This window comes from Pipistrellus hanaki (assembly GCF_964339955.1).
Source record: "Pipistrellus hanaki genome assembly, chromosome: 4".
In the NCBI taxonomy this organism is placed as follows: Eukaryota; Metazoa; Chordata; class Mammalia; order Chiroptera; family Vespertilionidae; genus Pipistrellus; species Pipistrellus hanaki.
Genome location: NC_140506.1, coordinates 46,998,955 through 47,017,614, shown reverse-complemented (window position 1 = coordinate 47,017,614; position 18,660 = coordinate 46,998,955). Strand labels below are relative to the sequence as shown.

Genomic DNA, 18,660 nt, shown 5'->3' with positions numbered 1-18,660 from the left:
AGAATGCAGTTGTATTTTTACAGAATGCTTTAATATGATCTTGAATATGAATATGAAAAGGAAGTTGTGACATTTAAGCAACATAATATTTTAAAACCTCGTAAAAGTTAGAAGAAGAGCAGGTGAAAATATGGATAAAGTGCAAAGTGAATATTTTAAAATAAATAGTACTTGGGTAACCTGGGATGTCAGAACCGGAGACAAGGGTATGTGTTTGTCAATATATCCTTCATGTTTTACAGACTCCTAAGGGAACAAGGGAAGATACAATTTCACCTTTTCTGTGCCAAAACATTTTAATTATATCTTCTTCCAACTACAGCGGTTCAGTAACCAAGGAGCTGACATTGATGCATGTGTTGATAAAGCTGCAAACATTCAAAATGAGATTAACAAAGATTTTGAGCAAAGGGTGACAGCTAATTTTGCACAGTTTTCTGCATCTAATTCAGGCCAGCGTAATAATAGAATATTTTATAACTGTTTTGTTATTCAAAAGGACATTTATGATGTGTTTATGTTTGTAGATATCATTATATCATACTCAAAAATTATCTATCCTGTAGCTTAAAACTATTTGCATCTCTGTTATAACCCTGAAACATTATTAAAGGGAAAAAAACCCTCATAAGTTTTTGTGGGTTTTTTTTTCCAATCATACTTTATTCTTAGAATTCTTTACCTTTACCTTATTTATCTTAAGCACACTAACTAGGGAAGGTCTAAAGATAGCAAACATATATTTTCTAATATTGCTTAGTATGCACTAATCAGAGGGCCAAGAAAGTTATATTCAACTTATTTAATTAATAAAATTGTTGTTTCTTTATGTCCTTGAGCTCCTTTGAGCACATTCCAGTTTATTTCTTTTCTCCTCTATTCTCTACTTGAAGGCAGCTGACAGTCTTCTTTCACTTTTCTTTTTGTTTGTGAAATTCTCTCTCTCTTTTTTTATCCACTCACTTCTCCATCTGCTTTCACTTTTGTTTGCTTGGGCCTTCTCTCATCCCAACTTGATAATGAGGAATGCAGTGTGACCCTGACCTCTATCAGCCCATGCATGACCTTCTGACTCTACCATATAACCTTTGACCTTCTCTTTGACAGCTTGATTAATTACCCTGTGTTATGATTTATGAGTAAGTGCTATGTAAAAATAATAGACAACAGGTGGTCCTCTGAAAACTTTTTGTAGGATGTTTTCTTTTACTTACTAGATGCGTTATTTGAAGTTGCAAACTTACTAGGTTGGTCTATGTTGCTTCACATTGTGGTATTTTTATACTGTGGAGTAGACATTAGAATTTAGGTAGCTACAGGTTGAAGCATGACTGTGACAAACAATTTACAAGATATTAGTAGGGTGCTGTTATCTAAATGCACATTGGGAAGAAGCACAGAACAGAGTCAAGTGACATTTCAGGCATTTCAGTCCCAGGTCACGTCTTGAGAAAATTGCTGAAATAATGGAGGGGGCATTTTTCAAGCAGAGCTGCAGCTCCAACAGCTATGTTTACTTTAACGCTCCACTAGTGACTTCTGATAGGTTGTCATGACCTCTTTTCACTGTTGCATGTAGGATGTTGCAACAGTGATATGTACATACCCTTCTTGTGAAAAAGATGAGGATAAACACAGCATACATCTTCCAGGAAAGATGAATGGACAGTGGTTTGTCCATTTAACCATTGGTAAATGTAGTTTATAAACACTTTGGATTTCATTTCCCTTGAGGAAGAACACCTATCTTCTTTCAACCCAAGCAAATAGAATGCTGAACTTGAAAAATATGAGTGATAAATTTGTGTAAAATGATCTCTTCCAGAGCATTGCCTGAAGACCAAAATAGATAGTTCCATAGGTCAAAGGATTCTACTCTGGTCTCTGACCCCATTGGTCACATGTGGCTTGTAATGTGGGAAGGTTAATATGCAGAGCTCAGTACTTTCAGCTGATTTTTTTTAATTTAGCCAATCACAAAAGAGTTGAAAAGATATAGAATTTGCTCCTGTTTTTAATTTTCTTTATAATTGGTAATTATTAGGTAAATTAACTTGGCTAAATCTTCAGTTTTAGCAAGGTCTCTTCTGGGGTAAAAAGTACATTCTGTTTTTGGTCAGGCATTTAAAAAATACATCTAGTGCAGAATATTCTTTATAAGTACATTTCTATTCTGGTTTAATTTCTTTAGCAAGAGTTCCTCTCTGTGTTTGGCACCACCTCTCTGTTTTAGACCTCTCTGACCTAAGCCATCATTTGTTGATTGAATGATAAATGAACTATTACTTATTAGTAAGTGCATCTCTAGACTTCAAAGAAAGAAGGCCTGAAGGCCTGTATATTTTGTTTCAATCACAACAAGTACTTGTGCTGAATAAAATGCTATATCTATCTATAAAATTTAGAGGATTTCTGATCAAGATCGTATAGTTATACCATATGAACACTGATCTGAAAATGAAGCTACAGTTATAGCTATAAAAAAGAATAGAAAAATGCAGTGAGATAAATTAAAGAGAGAAAGCTTACTTTTACCAGTATCTGTCCTCTTTATTACTTTCTTGATCAAATAACAGTTATTTTACAACTTCATGTATGCTTTATCTGTTGAAAATTTGGATATTGGAATTGATTTGGGTAACTCAGTATGAGAGATGCTAAAAGTTTTATTTATTTAGTTGTACAGTGTTAGATAATCAGTTTGATCATTCTGTCTTGTTATAGATAACATAAATCTCCATGTATATTTGAAATGACCTAACTTTTCATCTTGTGATCAACTGAGGATGCTTAAGGAATAATTAAATATAAAAGGTATACCTCAATATAAAATGTTTAAGGTTGTAAGCATTAGAATACTTAGAACATTCCTTTTTAGAATGGAAATGCAAAGTTCTTTTATGATATTGCATTGATGCCATATTTTTTACAGTACTTTTGAAAAACTTTATGAGTGCATTTGTTAAAGGTCCAAATAGGATCTTTTTTTCTCTTATTTCTGTGTATACTAATTGAGTTACTGGGAATAGAATTTATTTTTAAATTGGTATTCTGATTTTTAAAAAGATATAAATTAATATTATTTACCTTAAGTGGGTAAATTTAACTACTGGTGTTTTCTGCTTTAACTATTTACTTTAACTCTTTGACTTCCATATCTTAAGGTTGGCATGGCAAAACTCTTTGTAGCTTTCTTATGTAAAGGGATTTGTTTGACAGTGTTTGTATGTGACGCAGAGAAGAAAAAGATGAAATTTTATTGCATATCTGTGATTAGAGCACATAAATGGATAGTTATCTTAATTTTGTTACTTAGCTTTTTCCTACTCATTATAATATGGTTATAAATGGTCTTTTTGAATATTGCATTAATTAATTTATCAGAAAAATTTTAATTGAAAAATGTTAGATTTTATGGAATGATAATTAAATATTCAACAAAGACATTTATTAAAATTAGCTTTCATTTCTGTGGAAAGTGTCCCCGAATATTTGTTCCCTTAATTAAATTGGCAGTATGAAATATCTAAATGGCAAAATATTTTCTAAGTAATCCAGGTGTTCAAAGAGAAACATTGTTAAAATCAAAATAATAAAAAATTCTTTAATTGATTTATATAGTGGTGATTTTAAAATAGAATCATTTTTCATCTCTGGGTGCCTCAGTGAAAATTGACATTGTGTCTTTTTAAAATTGGACAAATGAGTCATGTAATTTTCAGTTACATAATCAATAACTTACACAAATACTACTTTGATGATTTATGTGTGTCTGCTTTTATACTTATTTAGATGGGACACATCAAATTTCAGAATCCATTTAGAATAAAATAGGCACAATAATGTTCCAATTCATGATTTACAAAAATTGAAGTATAAAGTTCTATTCAGATAAACCTGATAATTAAGAAAATATTTCCAATGATTAACTTATAAAATAGGGTGAGAATTATAATTCCTGTAACTCGGAATTTTGTCTGAAGTGTTTTTATTGAGAATTCATTAATTTGCAGAGGATACTAATGTTCTATCAATTTAATCCCACTTTGTTATCATGTCTAAATTTTTGAAATTATCATTAAAATATAGTATATCACTTTTCATCTCTGACTCATATGTAAGTGAGCGAGAGAGGGTGTGTGTGTATTTAAAGTTCACTTGACTCAGAGAAGGCAGGGAAGAAACATGACAGGAGACCACTTACTCTCCGTACAGAAACTAGTAAGGAGGCAATTTTCTTTTTGGCCTATGGTGACCTTTTTTGACTATGTTCCCTACACCAGAGACAGTATACTGAATGCCTCTATTTCACCCTGTTTAGCAGAGTGCAACAGTGTTTCTTTAACTTACTTTTGGTGGGAGGAGAAGTTATAGCTGAAATTTGAGAAGGGCGTGAAAAGTTGTAAGAGGCACAAGGAAGAGGGGTAGGAACTTCCTTCAAATGTGATTTTAATAACTAGTCAAGTGTGTCCAACTGTAGAAAATCACCAAGTGACAATCTGTCTACCTGACAGTGATCACAATGAATTACAAGACTTTTGAATAGCTATACAGATTAGAATAAAGCAGGACCAAATAAAATATCTTTTGTTGGTAAAACTTTGTTTTACCAGCTAAGAAACTTAAAAAAAAAAAAAAAGAAAAGAAAAGAAAAGAAAACAGAAAAGAAAGCCTTCTCTGTGCTTTGATGTAGAACGTTTAAATTTAAAGTCTTGTAAAGTATTTTATAAGGCTTTCATGAAAGAGGTATGTATCTAAAAGTTCTATTCAAGCATATATTGAAGAATATGTGGGATATTGTTAATCAATTTGGTACACATTATATAGTTTTCATATACCTAAGACAACTATATCTTAATTAACAGTCCTGTCACTAAAATCAGAACTTAAATGATCTTCAAAGTCTCTAAACCATGGCTTTAGACAATATTATCTCTTGAGGAAGGGGGGTAGAGTTGAAAGGATCCCAGTGAAGTTTGTACATGGTTTTGAAATCAGCTGTTAAATAAACCAAGTACATGCAGCAATGTAGCATATTTAAAAATAAGATAGTTAAGTCTATGCTGTTATTACTGCTATCAGTTTTTTAAAAATCATCTTTTTATATTAGTTTGGCAAAAATAATGAAATTTCAAACAAAGTAGAAGATTCTACAGTCTTAGAAATGTATTTACTTTTTTTTTTTCAGTAATGATGATTTGTTAAGCTTTATGTTTTGTATCTCTGATGTTTTTATCACAATATAATACATGTTTTAGGTATGACCTTACAGGATTGTGCAAGGCAAAATTAGGACACCCACAGAACAGAATTGAATAGACAAGATACATAATTCTTTCAAAAATATGTGTTGTGCATGTTTGTCAATGGTAATTATTTACCCTTCTTTATTTTCTCAATAGAATATTCCATGAGTTATATCAATATAAATACCGAAGTTTTCTTAATGATAACCATAGAAGCGTTGCCTTGCTAGCATTAAATCAGACAGGAAAATGTGCTTTAAAAATGTTTAGAAAGGCTTAATAATAGTTCAATGAGCTGTATTTTAAATTTTGAAGCTTGTTTACTTATATTAGTTCTTTATGAAAAGAGATTTTTATGGTAGTTAAAAAATGAAAGCAACTTCAGGGTTAAAGTGTTGCTGCCATACATCACACTAAGATTAATTTATTTTGTTTTATGATTTGTGTGGCCTTCTGAAAGAAGAGAGGGGGGGAAAAATCCAAGGTGCACAGGTAGACACTATATGTTTGTGATAATATACATATTATAATACACATATATAAATATTATATTATATTTATTCCTTTTTACCATTAAAACAAAAAATGCTTACTGAATCACAGATTGTAAAGGAAAGAAAAATCCAACAAAATACAGTTTGAATTTGAACTTCAATTTCAAAGAGGTTAATTTCTCAAGGTATATATTATAAATATTAATGTGGTTTGAAAGTGTACTTTTAACTCACAGTTTACTTCCATTATTTTTGGGGTTCTGGAAGATCTAAAGTGCCTTTTACAAATTTTAAACTTTATAATCTTTATGTTAAAAAGTGTGTATTTTCTTCTTATAATAATGTATGGTTATTTACATAAACAACCCAGGCAAACAATTTGATACACATTTCTTTTGGAAAAATTAAAACTATAATCTTTTATGAAGAAATGTTTTAATGAATATACAAACATATTAAATAACATGGAATTGTAAAGAAATTTTTATGGATTGAAATAGTTTCTAGGATTAAATTAAACTGTCTTTTTTCCTAAACAGGAAGGATATGGAGTAATAGTTTTGAATCCCAATGAAAACTATATTGAAGTAGAAAAGCCGAAGGTACAGGCATCTTCTGAGAGTTCAGATGAACCAGCAGAAAAACGGGAAAGAAAAGATAAAATCTCTAAAGAAGCAAAAAGGCGACGTGAATTCTATGAGAAATATCGTAACCCTCAAAGAGAAAAAGAAATGATGCAGTTGTATATCAGAGTAAGTAATAAGTAAGATAATTACTTTTCTTCATTATTTTCCTTGTGTTTTATTCCATATAAATTATTTTATTTATTTTTTGAAAGAAACTGTTAATTCCTTAATTTCTAACCATTTATTTTCTATGGGTGCTATGTATTCTACTTTTTAAATCAAAATCACACACACGTTATTCTTATATCAGTGTGATAGTTTATGTAAGTCTCAAAAGCAGTTAATAATGCACTGCACAAAACATCAGTCTTCATCTTGAGTGGTGATAGTTTTAACTTGTTGTTTTTCTACAGGCAGCCACACATCCACTGTGTCTCAGCTTAACTTCTGTAGGCAGATAGTGGTGAGAAGAGTAATTAATATCTTAATAAATATTTAAGCTAGAATATTTGGGGATAGTGTAATAAGGGAACTCTGTCATTTGCTTTTTTCTTGCCTCGTGAACCTTTGCACTTTGTAATGCTAGCAGCATGAAATCGTTACAGCAGTACTGCCCAAGGAGTTCTAATTCTGCAGGGGGCACAAACAATTTTATTTGCACTTTGACACATTCTGCTTGATATATGCTGTGTATTATATATATGAAACAGGCTCATGCAGTTTTCAAAGCCCTTTTTGTGGATTCTAGAAATATAATTTAATAGTAAAGCATGTAAAAAATGCTACAGGGTATGTAAAATAGTAAATTGATAGGTTCTTCCAAAGTGAACAAGTCAGAACATTTAAACATAGATAATTAACATTTTATAAATTATACAATAAGATAGTAGTAAAGTTTGAGTTTATTCAGCTTGAGCTATTTTTACATTTACTTTAAAATCTCATTAATAAACTGTTTCATACCACCTTTCATGGGAAATACATGGCTTTCAAAGTTACTTTATTGAATATACTTCTAGTTCAAGGCATAATCACTATACTTTTGAGAATGGTACTCAAAGTATTCAAGCCATTTGATTATATGTCAGTCTGTTGAGTAAGTTATAACATGTAATTAGTAGCAAAAGCCACATATCAATTCTCAATGCCCCAAAACAGGTGTTCTTGACCAAAAATACCCAAAGCACATCAAACAATGAGCCAAGCGAAAGTTTAATATGTACATTTCTGAAAAGCATCTTGTTAATTAATATGTTATTGGGGTGGGGGAACAGTTAGACTTGGAATCAGTAAGGAGTTTGCTTGTCCTAATGCAGTTATGTTACTGCCTTTCTTCCTGTGACTGCATCAGGGTCATATCTCCTTCTCTAAGGGTTGTCCTCAGCTTTTTGTTATATGATCCAGGCTATCAACCACTATCTGAAGGCATACTTTTATAAAAAATGTAACTGATATCCAAATCCCAAATGCAAATTATATAAGGTTTTTGAAATATAGAAATCATTATGAGTATTCACTTGCTTATGTGAAATGCACACAAAGTGATTTTGTTTTTTATTTCTTCTTAAACAGTTTCTTTTATTTGCCTATGATATATGTACAGATTAAGCATCTATGTCTGACATCTGTCTAGTAGGTTTTATCTCTTCTTTTCTATTTTGTCTTTATCTTGTCGCCATTGCTTTGATTTTTTTCTTTGTCCTCTTGTATGGGTGCATTTTCTTTATTCTGTTTTTCACATCTGTTTAGTTTATCCCAGCATCGATTTTTTTTCTTACACCAAGGGGAAATATCTTTTTATGTTGCTTCATTGTTAAGATTTGCTCTCTTTCCCTTTGTCGTTTTCTTTAATTCTTTTATCTCTTTTACACTTCTGCCATTTTTACTTCTTTCCTTATTATGTCTTTTTGCCTCTTTCTTTCTTTTCCCATTCACTTAATGGTCTAGGTTTCCATTAAAAGGGCTAAAAGACAGAAATAGACTCATATAAGTAACACAGCTTTATACTTACTTGATCGTCTTAGTTACGAAAAATGTTATTTTTCTTAATAAATACCTTTCTCTTAATATCTCCTAGAATTGTGTAAAATAACAGAGTTAAGCTGATAGCTTCAAACATACTTCTATATAGTAAGGCATGATCCTATAGTAGCAATGAGAAGAATGCTTCATTTTGTATACAGGCTTTAGGGTAATTTTGATCCACTTGAGTAGTAAGTTTTTCTAGTAAGTACTCTTCTTCTATCTACAAAGCTCCCAATAACAAGGGTTTGCAGTTTTCATACACAAAGTATGGCATGTGATGGGGATAAATTAAGTTTTATTTATTTATAAACATTTACATTTGGAATTGATCATTTATTCTTTGAAACAACTCTATGAGGTAGGTGGATCAAATAATTTTATCCTTCTTTAATAGTTAAGGAAACTAATGCGCAGATGGTCCATTTTTGTCTAGGATCACATAACTGATAAAATGGTAGAACTAAGTTTTGAAACCAGGACTATACATTCTTGCTCCTTTTCTTTTTTACCAAAGTGTTCTAACTGGTTGAAAACAAAATATGTATCTGAAATATGAAAACTAAACAAATTATAATGAAATCATTATATGATATAGCAATACATGTGATTATTATGTAGATTTTTAACCAGTTATCACTTAATAGGCACTATTAAATGTCTATAAACAATTTATGTGTAATATATCTATAATATAGAAAAAATAATAAATATATTGTATTATATTAAAATATCTTTTCTCTTTTAATAGGATCACTAATATTGATTTAATTTTGGCAGATGAGGAAACTGTAGATCAAAACTTAGTTTCATGAGAGCAGGCACTTAATCTGTTTTGCTGACTGCCCCATCCCCAGAGCCTAGAACAGAGCCTTCATAATGAATATTTGTAGAGTAGTACCTTCACAACAAATTTTTAGTTAATAATGTGTTGGAGCCAGGATTAAAATCCCAAACCACTACTGATTTTTAAAATATGCCCTGCATCATTAAAGTATGCTACATGGTTGCTCCCGGATCTAGTGACTTAGAATAAATTCTAAAAATTAATGGTAAAAAGTATATCAAGATATATTTGATACCTTGATTGATCTTATATATTTTCATCTGAATATATAAAAGTTGGATATTCTGTTTTCCTTTTTAGCTACATCATCTTGGTGCTAAAATTATGGATATTTTATTCTGACCTACTGCTATTTCTGTTTTACACACTTGCCAATAAGAATACAGGCAGACTACTGTACTGCTATACCCTATATAAACTTTGTGCTTTCTGGGATCTGTAACTTTGCTTCCTTTTACTTCCTCTTAGTCCAGATTCTATCCATCTTATAGTTCCAAGCTGATATCTCACATTCTCCACTCACCATAATCAGTGACCTCTCCTTAATATGATTCTTGGAAGTTATTGTGTTTAGTTAACATATGGAATTTGTCATGTGCTATCTTAAAACATTGTCTTTGTCTTGTAATATTATTAATACTAGTGACCTGTTAAAGGAATATTCCTGTAAGACTTCCAGCGGGCTTCCCCCCTCCTTTCCCACTGTAGCGGGCAGGGAGGGGTGGAGTGGGATGGGCTGGGCGCACCCCACCCATCCTGCCTGCTGCACAGCGCCCGAGGCCACCACAGCCACCACCTCCGCGACCACGCCCACTGCCACCATAGCTGCACACCTGGCCCCGCACACCGGACCCGCCCGTCCACCAATGCCTATGCCTCTGAGGCCACGCCACCGCCTCCGCTGCATGCCCCAACCCACCGCGCCCACTGCCCCTGCTGCCTCCCGCTGCCACTGCCTCCGTGGCCGCAGTGCACCTCGCCCCACCCCGCACTCGCTGCCAGTGCTTTCCCTCCAACAGCCACATCTGCCTTGCTTTCCACTTTCCCTCCCTCTTCCTTCTATTATATATTGTCTTCAGCCTTCACTCCTCCTTCCCTCTGTGTATGCAAATTAGCTGCCATCTTTGTTGGGTTCATTTGCATACCCACTCTGATTGGCTGGTGGGCATGGCTTGTGGCTGTAGCAGAGTGGTGGTTAATTTGCATATTGCTCTATTATTAGGTAGGATTACCAATTTATCTTTCATGCCTTCCCACTAGGTCTTCCCAGAAACCTCTAAATCTTCGAGCATCCTTTATAGATTTTAGAAATGCATGTCAATCCTTATACGTAGGTATGAGCCAGTTTTCACACTAGTACAGAGGAAATGAGGAACTGATTCTACACACACACTTACAATCCAATCCCTGAAAGGAGACCATGCCTTACTCTAGAGATACCTAGATAATGTTACCTGCAGCATAGAAATGATGGTTATTCTGGTATCAAACGGGACCATAGAGAGACAAGTACTCCAACTAAGAAAGAAGACCAATTAGAAGAATTTTATAGTTTATATTACAAATAGTTGGATATACGCAAAAGTGATTTGAGGCCAATCCATGAAATACTGGGTTAAAACTGTCTTATTGTCTCTTCCCTAAGAGACTTAGTTGTAGGCTATGGTAATGGGAAGTAAAGAAGCAGGATGATTAGACCAGAGCATTTTTTTTTTTAAATGCTAGAAGTGGAGGAGGGGGAGGAAATTATATGGCCACACAAGGAAAAATTCAGATGTGGAGGAGACATTTACAGAATAGGAATCTTGGCAGAGCCTGGTATTACACATTGAAGATACTCAAATATTTATGGATTGATTGCTTGTTGACATCCATCACAAAAATCTTATTCCTTAACATGCAAGATATGTGGTGTCTAGTTTTCTGACGGATTTTTTCAGCATTCATGTGAATTTTTGCAATTGTTCAGAAACAGCTAACTCCAATAAACTGAAGCTTTCTTTAAAAAAAAAAAAATGTTTTTTTATGTTCTGACTTGGGTTATGTCCAAAATATTGGTGAAGGCTGATAAATATCCTGTCTTCTCCTCTATGCCTCTTCTCTTCTGTGCAAATGCCACTATCTAATGTTTTTGCAACAAAATTCAATTTATTTATATTACAATCAATGATTGTTTAACCTCTGGGACCATTTTTATTTTCCTAGTATATACTTGTATGTAAATTTTCTTTTATTCTGGGAACAAGTAAATAACCAAAATCTCCTTTCAAATTTTAACAAATATCTAGTATGAACAGGAAGAATGTAGAATCCAGGTCTAAAATCTTAAGATTAGCAAAGTATAAGTTTATTTTACTTACAAAATAAGTATAAATAGATATGAATCACTATTGGATTATATAGCACATTTCTAATGTATTAGGAGCAAAGCTTGAGAGATCAAAGTACCTACTGTTTCATGTGACAACTTTCCTTAAATATGAAATAATGTACTTTCTGGCATATATTATGGCTTAATAAGGGGATTGATTTGGTCTAGGCAATAAACATCATGTCAGACATTCCTGGCATGAAAACCTGCTTAATATGTTTTGTAATAAGACAGAATTTTTTGTTCTTGAAAACATCTGCCAACTGAATTCAAGAGTGAAGACAGAAAATGTCATCAATTCAGTGGTAATCCTATAAATTTAGTTTCTTTTTGAGCAATACATATCAAGATACACAAAATTTCCAGTGTTACTCACCACTGGTTATAGTACTTTGTAAAACGATGAAACAAAAATATTTTATTTTTGTATAATGTGTTAATTAATTCATAATGAATTTTAATATTTCAACAGATAAAATTTTAACAAGCATCTTGCCAGCAGATCATTTTTTAAAGCATCTGTTTTTTAATGTGTTGGGTTGAGAACTGAGTCAAATGGCTAAATATGTACATATATTCTTTTTAAAAACATATTTCCACCCCCATAATTATAGATACATTATTTTTCTCCCTCAGACCACAAGGGGTTGCTGCTGTTCATATTGGATTTTGCTTTACTCAGAAACTGAATACTCCAATTACGCTACATCTTTTCTCTCTTCCATTTTTTCCCCTTAGTCCAAAATCTCTTAAAATATAATTAGAAAGAAAAACAAACCTAAACAAAAAACAGTCTTAACTATAACTTAATAATCAATATAAGAATTTATTATTTTAAATACTAGAGGCCCAGTGCATGAAATCGTGCACAGGTAAGGTCCGTTGGCCTGGCCAGCAATCAGGGCTGGCCAGAGCCTGCCTTCCCCTGGCTGCCGCCTGCCTGCCAGGGCCTTCCTTCATTCTGCACTGCCCCCTGGTGGTCAGCACACATCATAGTGAGCAGTCAAACTCCAACTCCATTGAACTCTCAATTGATTGAACTCCCGAGGGGACAATTTGCATATTAGCCTTTTATCATATAGGATATTTCACATTCCAAGGCCTTTACATTTTTCCAAAAGAATTTAAAGGCAGATAATCATTCAAGGCAGATTGTGATAATGACTATTTTTATTTCTGTTTTTAGTGTCTGAATAACTTTCAGGATCTTACCCATCGTGGAGAGAGAGTGTAGAGGTGAGATTCAAAAGGAAAAGTAATAAAAATAAATAAATAAATAAATAAATAAAATACTTAGATCTTTAGATTTAGGACAAAACAGTAGCCAAATCTCTCCATTTATGCATTTTAATTGGCCATTGGCCAGTTTTGATGTGTGGATTCTGCCATAAATATGATGCAGTGGAAAGAATAAGAACTTTAGAATTAAAGAGATGAGTGCTATAATCTTAATTTTGTCACTTATAAGCTATGATTTTGTCCAAGTCACCACTCTTCTCTGAGTTTTAGTGTCTTCATTTGTAAAAATAGGAATAATCATAACTGTTAGGCTGTTGTAAGAAATAAATGAGATAAATTAACATATGAAAACAACCAGTGGAATATCTATATATCCCCTTTCCTTTTTCTTTCCTCTATACACCCATTTCCTTAGGAACTATGGGGAGAATTATGGCTGAATGAGGTCTATCCCAAATGGCTTATAATCGATGCTTCTCAAACCGTTAGGCCTCAGGATGCCTTTACATGCTTAAACTCTTTTTTTTTTGCTTTAAATAATTTTTTTATTATCTAATTATAGTTGACATGCAGTATCATATTAGTTTTAGGTGTACAACACAGTGATTAGACATTAAACAATTTACTAAGTGATCATCCCAGTAAATCTCACACCTATCTGACATCATACATAGTGGCTATTCTATAACTACTTATTTGTACTTATTTTTTTCCCCTTTACTGTTTTCACCCAACCCTCCAACATCCCTCCCATGTGGCAGTTGTCAAATGTTCTCTGATATACAAGTCTATTTTTGTTCTGCTTGTTCATTTATTTTGCTGTTTAGATTCAGTTGTTGATAGGTATTTTTTGCCTTTTTACTATTCATATTTTTTTATCTGTATTTTTCCCTTCTTCATAAAGAAGGCCTTTTAACATTTCATGTAATACTGGGTTGGTGGTGATGAACTTCTTTAGCTTTTTTTTCTCTCTGTGAAGTTCTGTATATGTCCTTCAATTCTAAATGATAGCTTTGCTGGGTAGAGTAATTTTGATTATAGGTCCTTGCTTTTTATCACTTTGAATATTTCTTACCAAATCCTTCTGGTCTGAAAGTTTCTTTTGAGAAATCATCTGACAGTCTTATTCAAACTCCTTTTGTCTTTTAACCTTTTGGCACTTTAATTATGATATGTCTTGATGAGGGCCTCTCTCAGTTCATATTGTTTAGGACTCTCGGTGTTTCCTGGACTGTATGTCTATTTCCTTCACCAAGTTAGGGAAGTTTTCTGTCATTATTTTTCCACATAGGTTTTCAATTCCTTGCTTACTCTTCTTCTCCTGACACCCCCATGATGCAAATGTTGATATGTTTAAAGTTGCCGTATTATTGAGGAGAGGAAATCGGGTTTTATGCAATATTGCTATTGTAAATTTTTGGCAGTGAGGCATAATTTTTCCCAATTAAAAGGAATGTATACAATTCAATTAGTCCATATTTGTTTACTGGTTTATATAAAGAGTACATTTAGAAATAATATTACTTATAGGAGAAGGATTCTATCAGAATAAGGTGCCAAAAGATAATAACTGAAACTCAGTAGGTATTTTTTAGACATAAGTTCAACTAGTTTATTTCTTGACATAGAGGAAACTGAGATTAAGAGAAATTATGTAACTTGTTCAGGATTGCACTGTGATTAGTGACAAAGCTGGTATTGGTATTGAGGTGGTTCTATTTACCATTCTGGTTATTGAAATTATCATATTAGAAATAGGATTTTTCCTCTATTCATATTCATAAGTGGTTTCTCTGGCCTTTGTAGCTGATGGGGTTGATGTAGGTTGAGGGATGTGTGTGTACAGATTATTAAGCAGGAAAAGGGATAAATGGGCATTAAGTAATTTAGATTTAAACCTAAAAGTTACTTGAAAAAAAGTATTTCTAAGATAATCTATTTTAAGATGTAAGAGGAACAATATAATTTGAAAATTTTGATGTATTATATGTGAATTTTAATGTTAACTATACCTAATTCACTCTTAATGTCCTTTGTTTTGATATCACATGGAGAGTGAAAAAAATTCCCTCAGAATTTTTGTGCAGCCTACATATTCAATAATGCTATCAGAGAAAGGGTGCATATATATCTCAGTCAACTAAAGATTACTTATCTTTTTGCATTTTTTAAAGCCTTTTATCACATTTTTACATCTCTGAATTGGGGATGCATATTAAAATTTAATGGCACATTATGTTTTATTTGGTGACTTCTTTTTCTTGATAGTACATAAAACATTGGTATCTTTCAGAATTGACTGTATTATAGATGGATGGAATGTGGTATCAAACAGGCCTGCCTCATTACACATCTTCTAAAGGGACATAGTTCTTATCTGGCACCCCCTAGAATTATGCTGTGTGTAGACTATCTATGTGGGGTAGCTGTAGTAGAGATGATAGGGAGGTTAATTTTTTTCTTACATTTTATCCCATATTTGACCCCATAAATTGTACAAAGATCACTTGCCTACTGCTTGACAGGTACTGACTCCTCAATAACCACATTGAGAGCAGGTTTGAATTTCTTCCGGTATCAGATGTGATATTGTTGAAAAGAGGTAGATCTCTAGATAGTAATTCTAGGAAGTAATGACTAAATAAGTGTTTGAAATTTAGATGTTAGCCCCTAAGTGCCCTCGTTGTTTGCATAATGCCTTACTTTAAAAATATTTTGGCACTTTTAAGATACCTAAAACAACTATTAGTATGATAAAAGTACAGTATCAATTATAGGTTGTATATTGTAACTGAACTTTCATTGATTTTGTGCCAGGACCCAACTGATAGGTATTAAAGATAAAAGGTGGGCGGAGAATGAAGTTTCTACTTAAAGCACATGAAATTAGCCAGGATATCTAACTTATCTTGAAACTGGGGGGGGGAAAGTATATCCTGTTGAGTGGCACAGCCTTGAATGGATCTCTTTGCATGGCAGTTCAGTTGAGCCCTATTTACAAAATGACATACTTGCCCAGCCTTTTGTGCGATATGGGCATACAAAAGCCAGAATTCTTGTTCTCCGTGGGGCTCACTCATAATCCTATAGGGAGGCTAAAATGTTCATAAGAAACTCTGATATTAGGCCAATTGTGGTAAATATTTTGAAGCAGTTCATATGTATATTGTAGGAGTACCGTATTTTCCAGCGTATAAGACGACCCCCTAATTTTTACAGTTAAAACATAGGTTTAGGCCTATATTCGATGTATAAGACTACCCCCCACTTCCGAGGCAACACCAGTTCTTTTTTTAATAGACCGCCTCTCTGACTCTGGCCAATCTGAGCAGGCTTTTTACTAGAACACAGTGTACATGTTCTGTACCCAGAGTCAGAGAGGAGGTCTATTAAAAAAAGAACTGGTGTTGCCTCGGAAGTGGGGGGTAGTCTTATACATCGAATATAGGCCTACACCTATGTTTTAACTGTAAAATTAGGGGGTCGTCTTATACGCCGGAAAATACGGTACTAGAAAGGGAAAAAATGTTTTTCAGTGAGGACTCTTAAGGGTCCTTTCACAACTATTAATATAGCATTAATTAGTAAAGTTCAAATATTTAAATTATTAATTATAGACCACATTGAATTTTAAAGTTTGAGAACTACCTTATTAAATCCAACTTATTATTACAATGAGAATCTCAATATTTTTAATTTTTATTAAGTTTATTGGGATAACATTGGTTAATAACATATAAATTTCAGGTGTACAACTGTATAATATGACTTCTGAATACTCTATTTTGTGTTTTCCAGTTTCCTTCTTGTATATTTGACCCCCTGTACCCTCTTTATCCTCCCACTAACCCCCACCCCCATTCTCCTTTGGTAACCACCATTCTGTTGTCTCTATCTGTGAGTCTGTTATTCTATTTGTATATTTCTTTTGTTTGTTAATTTATAGATTTTTGTTTTATATCCCACATATGAATGGAATTGTATGTACACTTCTCATCTTTTCCCATCTGACTTATTTCACTTAGCATTATATTCTTGGGATCTATCCATATTGCCACAAAAGGCAATATTTCATCTTTTTATGGCTGAGTAATATTCCATTGTATACATGTACCACATCCTCTTTGTCCAATCATCTACTAAAGGACACTTTGGTTGTTTCTATGTCTTGGCTGTCTTCTATAATAATAAAAAGGTAATATGCTAATTAGACGAGACGTCTTCCAGATGTCATTCCTGATGAAGCTGGGGCAAGAGAGAAGTCAGCCTGGGCCACAGGTGCCTGCGGGCAGCCTGAGGGAAGTCAGCCTGGGTCCCTGGTGCCTGCAGGCAGCCGGAAGGAAGCAGCCCGGGTCCCAAGTCCCAGGTGCTGGAGTGAAGTCAAGGCGGGCAGATATGGGAAGGAAGAATTTTTATGCATCGGGCCTCTAGTTGTGAATAATGCTACAGTGAACACAGGGATACATATATCTCTATAAATAAGTGTATTCAATTTTTTAAAATAGATACCTAGAAGAGGGATTGCTGGGTCATATTGAAGCTCTATTCTTAAATTTTTGAGGAACCTCCATACTGTTTTCCAGAGTGGCTGCACCAATTTACATTCCCACCAGCAGTGTCAGAGGGTCTTCTTTTCTCCACGTCCTCTCCAACACTTGCTTGTCTTATTGATAATAACCATTCTAATAGGTGTGAATTGGTATCTCATTTGGATTTAATTTGCATTTCCTTTATAACTAGTGATGTTGAGCATGTTTTCAAATATCAGTTAGCGTTCTATATATCTTTCTTGGAGAAGTATCTATTCGGGTCCTCTGCCCCTTTTTTAATTCAGTTGTTTGTTTATTTTTGCTGTTAAGTTGTATGGATTCTTTATATATTTTCAATATTAACCCCTAATTAAGGTATCATTTGCAAGTATCTTCTCCCATTCAGTTGTTGTTTATTTTGTTGATTTTTTTTTTTTACTATGCAAAAACATTTTAGTTTGATGCAGTCCCTTTCATTTTTTTTTTTCTTCTTTAACTTCATTTGCTTTGGCATCAAACATTATTGATAAGAGGTAGATCTCTTGATAGTAATTCTAGGAAGTAATGACTAAATAAGTCTCCAAAAACCACTTTGAGATCAAGATCCATAAATTTTGTACCTACATTTTCTTCTCTGTAGTTTATCATTTCAGTCCTTAATATTCAAATCCTTAATCCATTTTGAGTTAATTTATGTCTGTAGTATCAAATAGCACTCTAGATTCATTCTTTTGCATGTGGCTTTACAGTTTTTCCAACACCATTGAATGTTTTGAGCTCCTTTGTTAAAAATGACTGGTCCATATATATATTTGGATTTATTTCTTGACTCTCAATTCTGTCCCCATTTGTGTGTCTGTTTTTCTGCCAGTACTATACCATTTTGCTTATTGTAACTTTGTAGTATAATTTGAAGTCAAGGAGTATGATACTTCCTACTCTGAGAACCTCACTTTATATGATAACTAGCAGCCCGGTACACAAAAATTTGTGCACTCAGGGGATGGGGGAGGGGTAGTACCTCAGCCCAGCCTGCACCCTCTTGCAGTCTGGGACCCCTTGGGGGATTCCAACTGATGGTTTCTGGCTGAGTAGTGCGCACTGACCACCAGGGAGCAGCTCCAGCATTGGGCGTCTGCCCCCTGATGGTCAGTACACATCATAGTAACTGGTCGTTCTGCTGTTAGGGTCAATTTGTATATTACCCTTTTATTATATAGGATTCTTGGTATGAGTTATTTTATATGATGTTATATGACAATTTTTGTTAAGTATTTATAAACCAC

At 33.4% G+C, this 18,660-nt stretch overlaps 1 protein-coding gene and 1 long non-coding RNA gene across 5 annotated transcripts in view; one reads left to right on the top strand and one right to left on the bottom strand.

The window, feature by feature from the left end:
• ARB2A (ARB2 cotranscriptional regulator A) overlaps positions 1–18,660 on the top strand; it is a 337,934-nt gene that overhangs the window by 139,270 nt on the left and 180,004 nt on the right. For all 4 annotated transcript variants that reach the window (XM_084882686.1, XM_084882684.1, XM_084882687.1 and 1 more), the window contains one exon: positions 6,280–6,492. In XM_084882686.1, the coding sequence (XP_084738812.1) occupies positions 6,280–6,492 (213 nt within the window). The remainder of the gene's footprint in view (positions 1–6,279; positions 6,493–18,660) is intronic.
• Positions 1–18,660, bottom strand: part of LOC311622019 — a 1,104,806-nt gene that overhangs the window by 1,061,008 nt on the left and 25,138 nt on the right. The window lies entirely within an intron of this gene.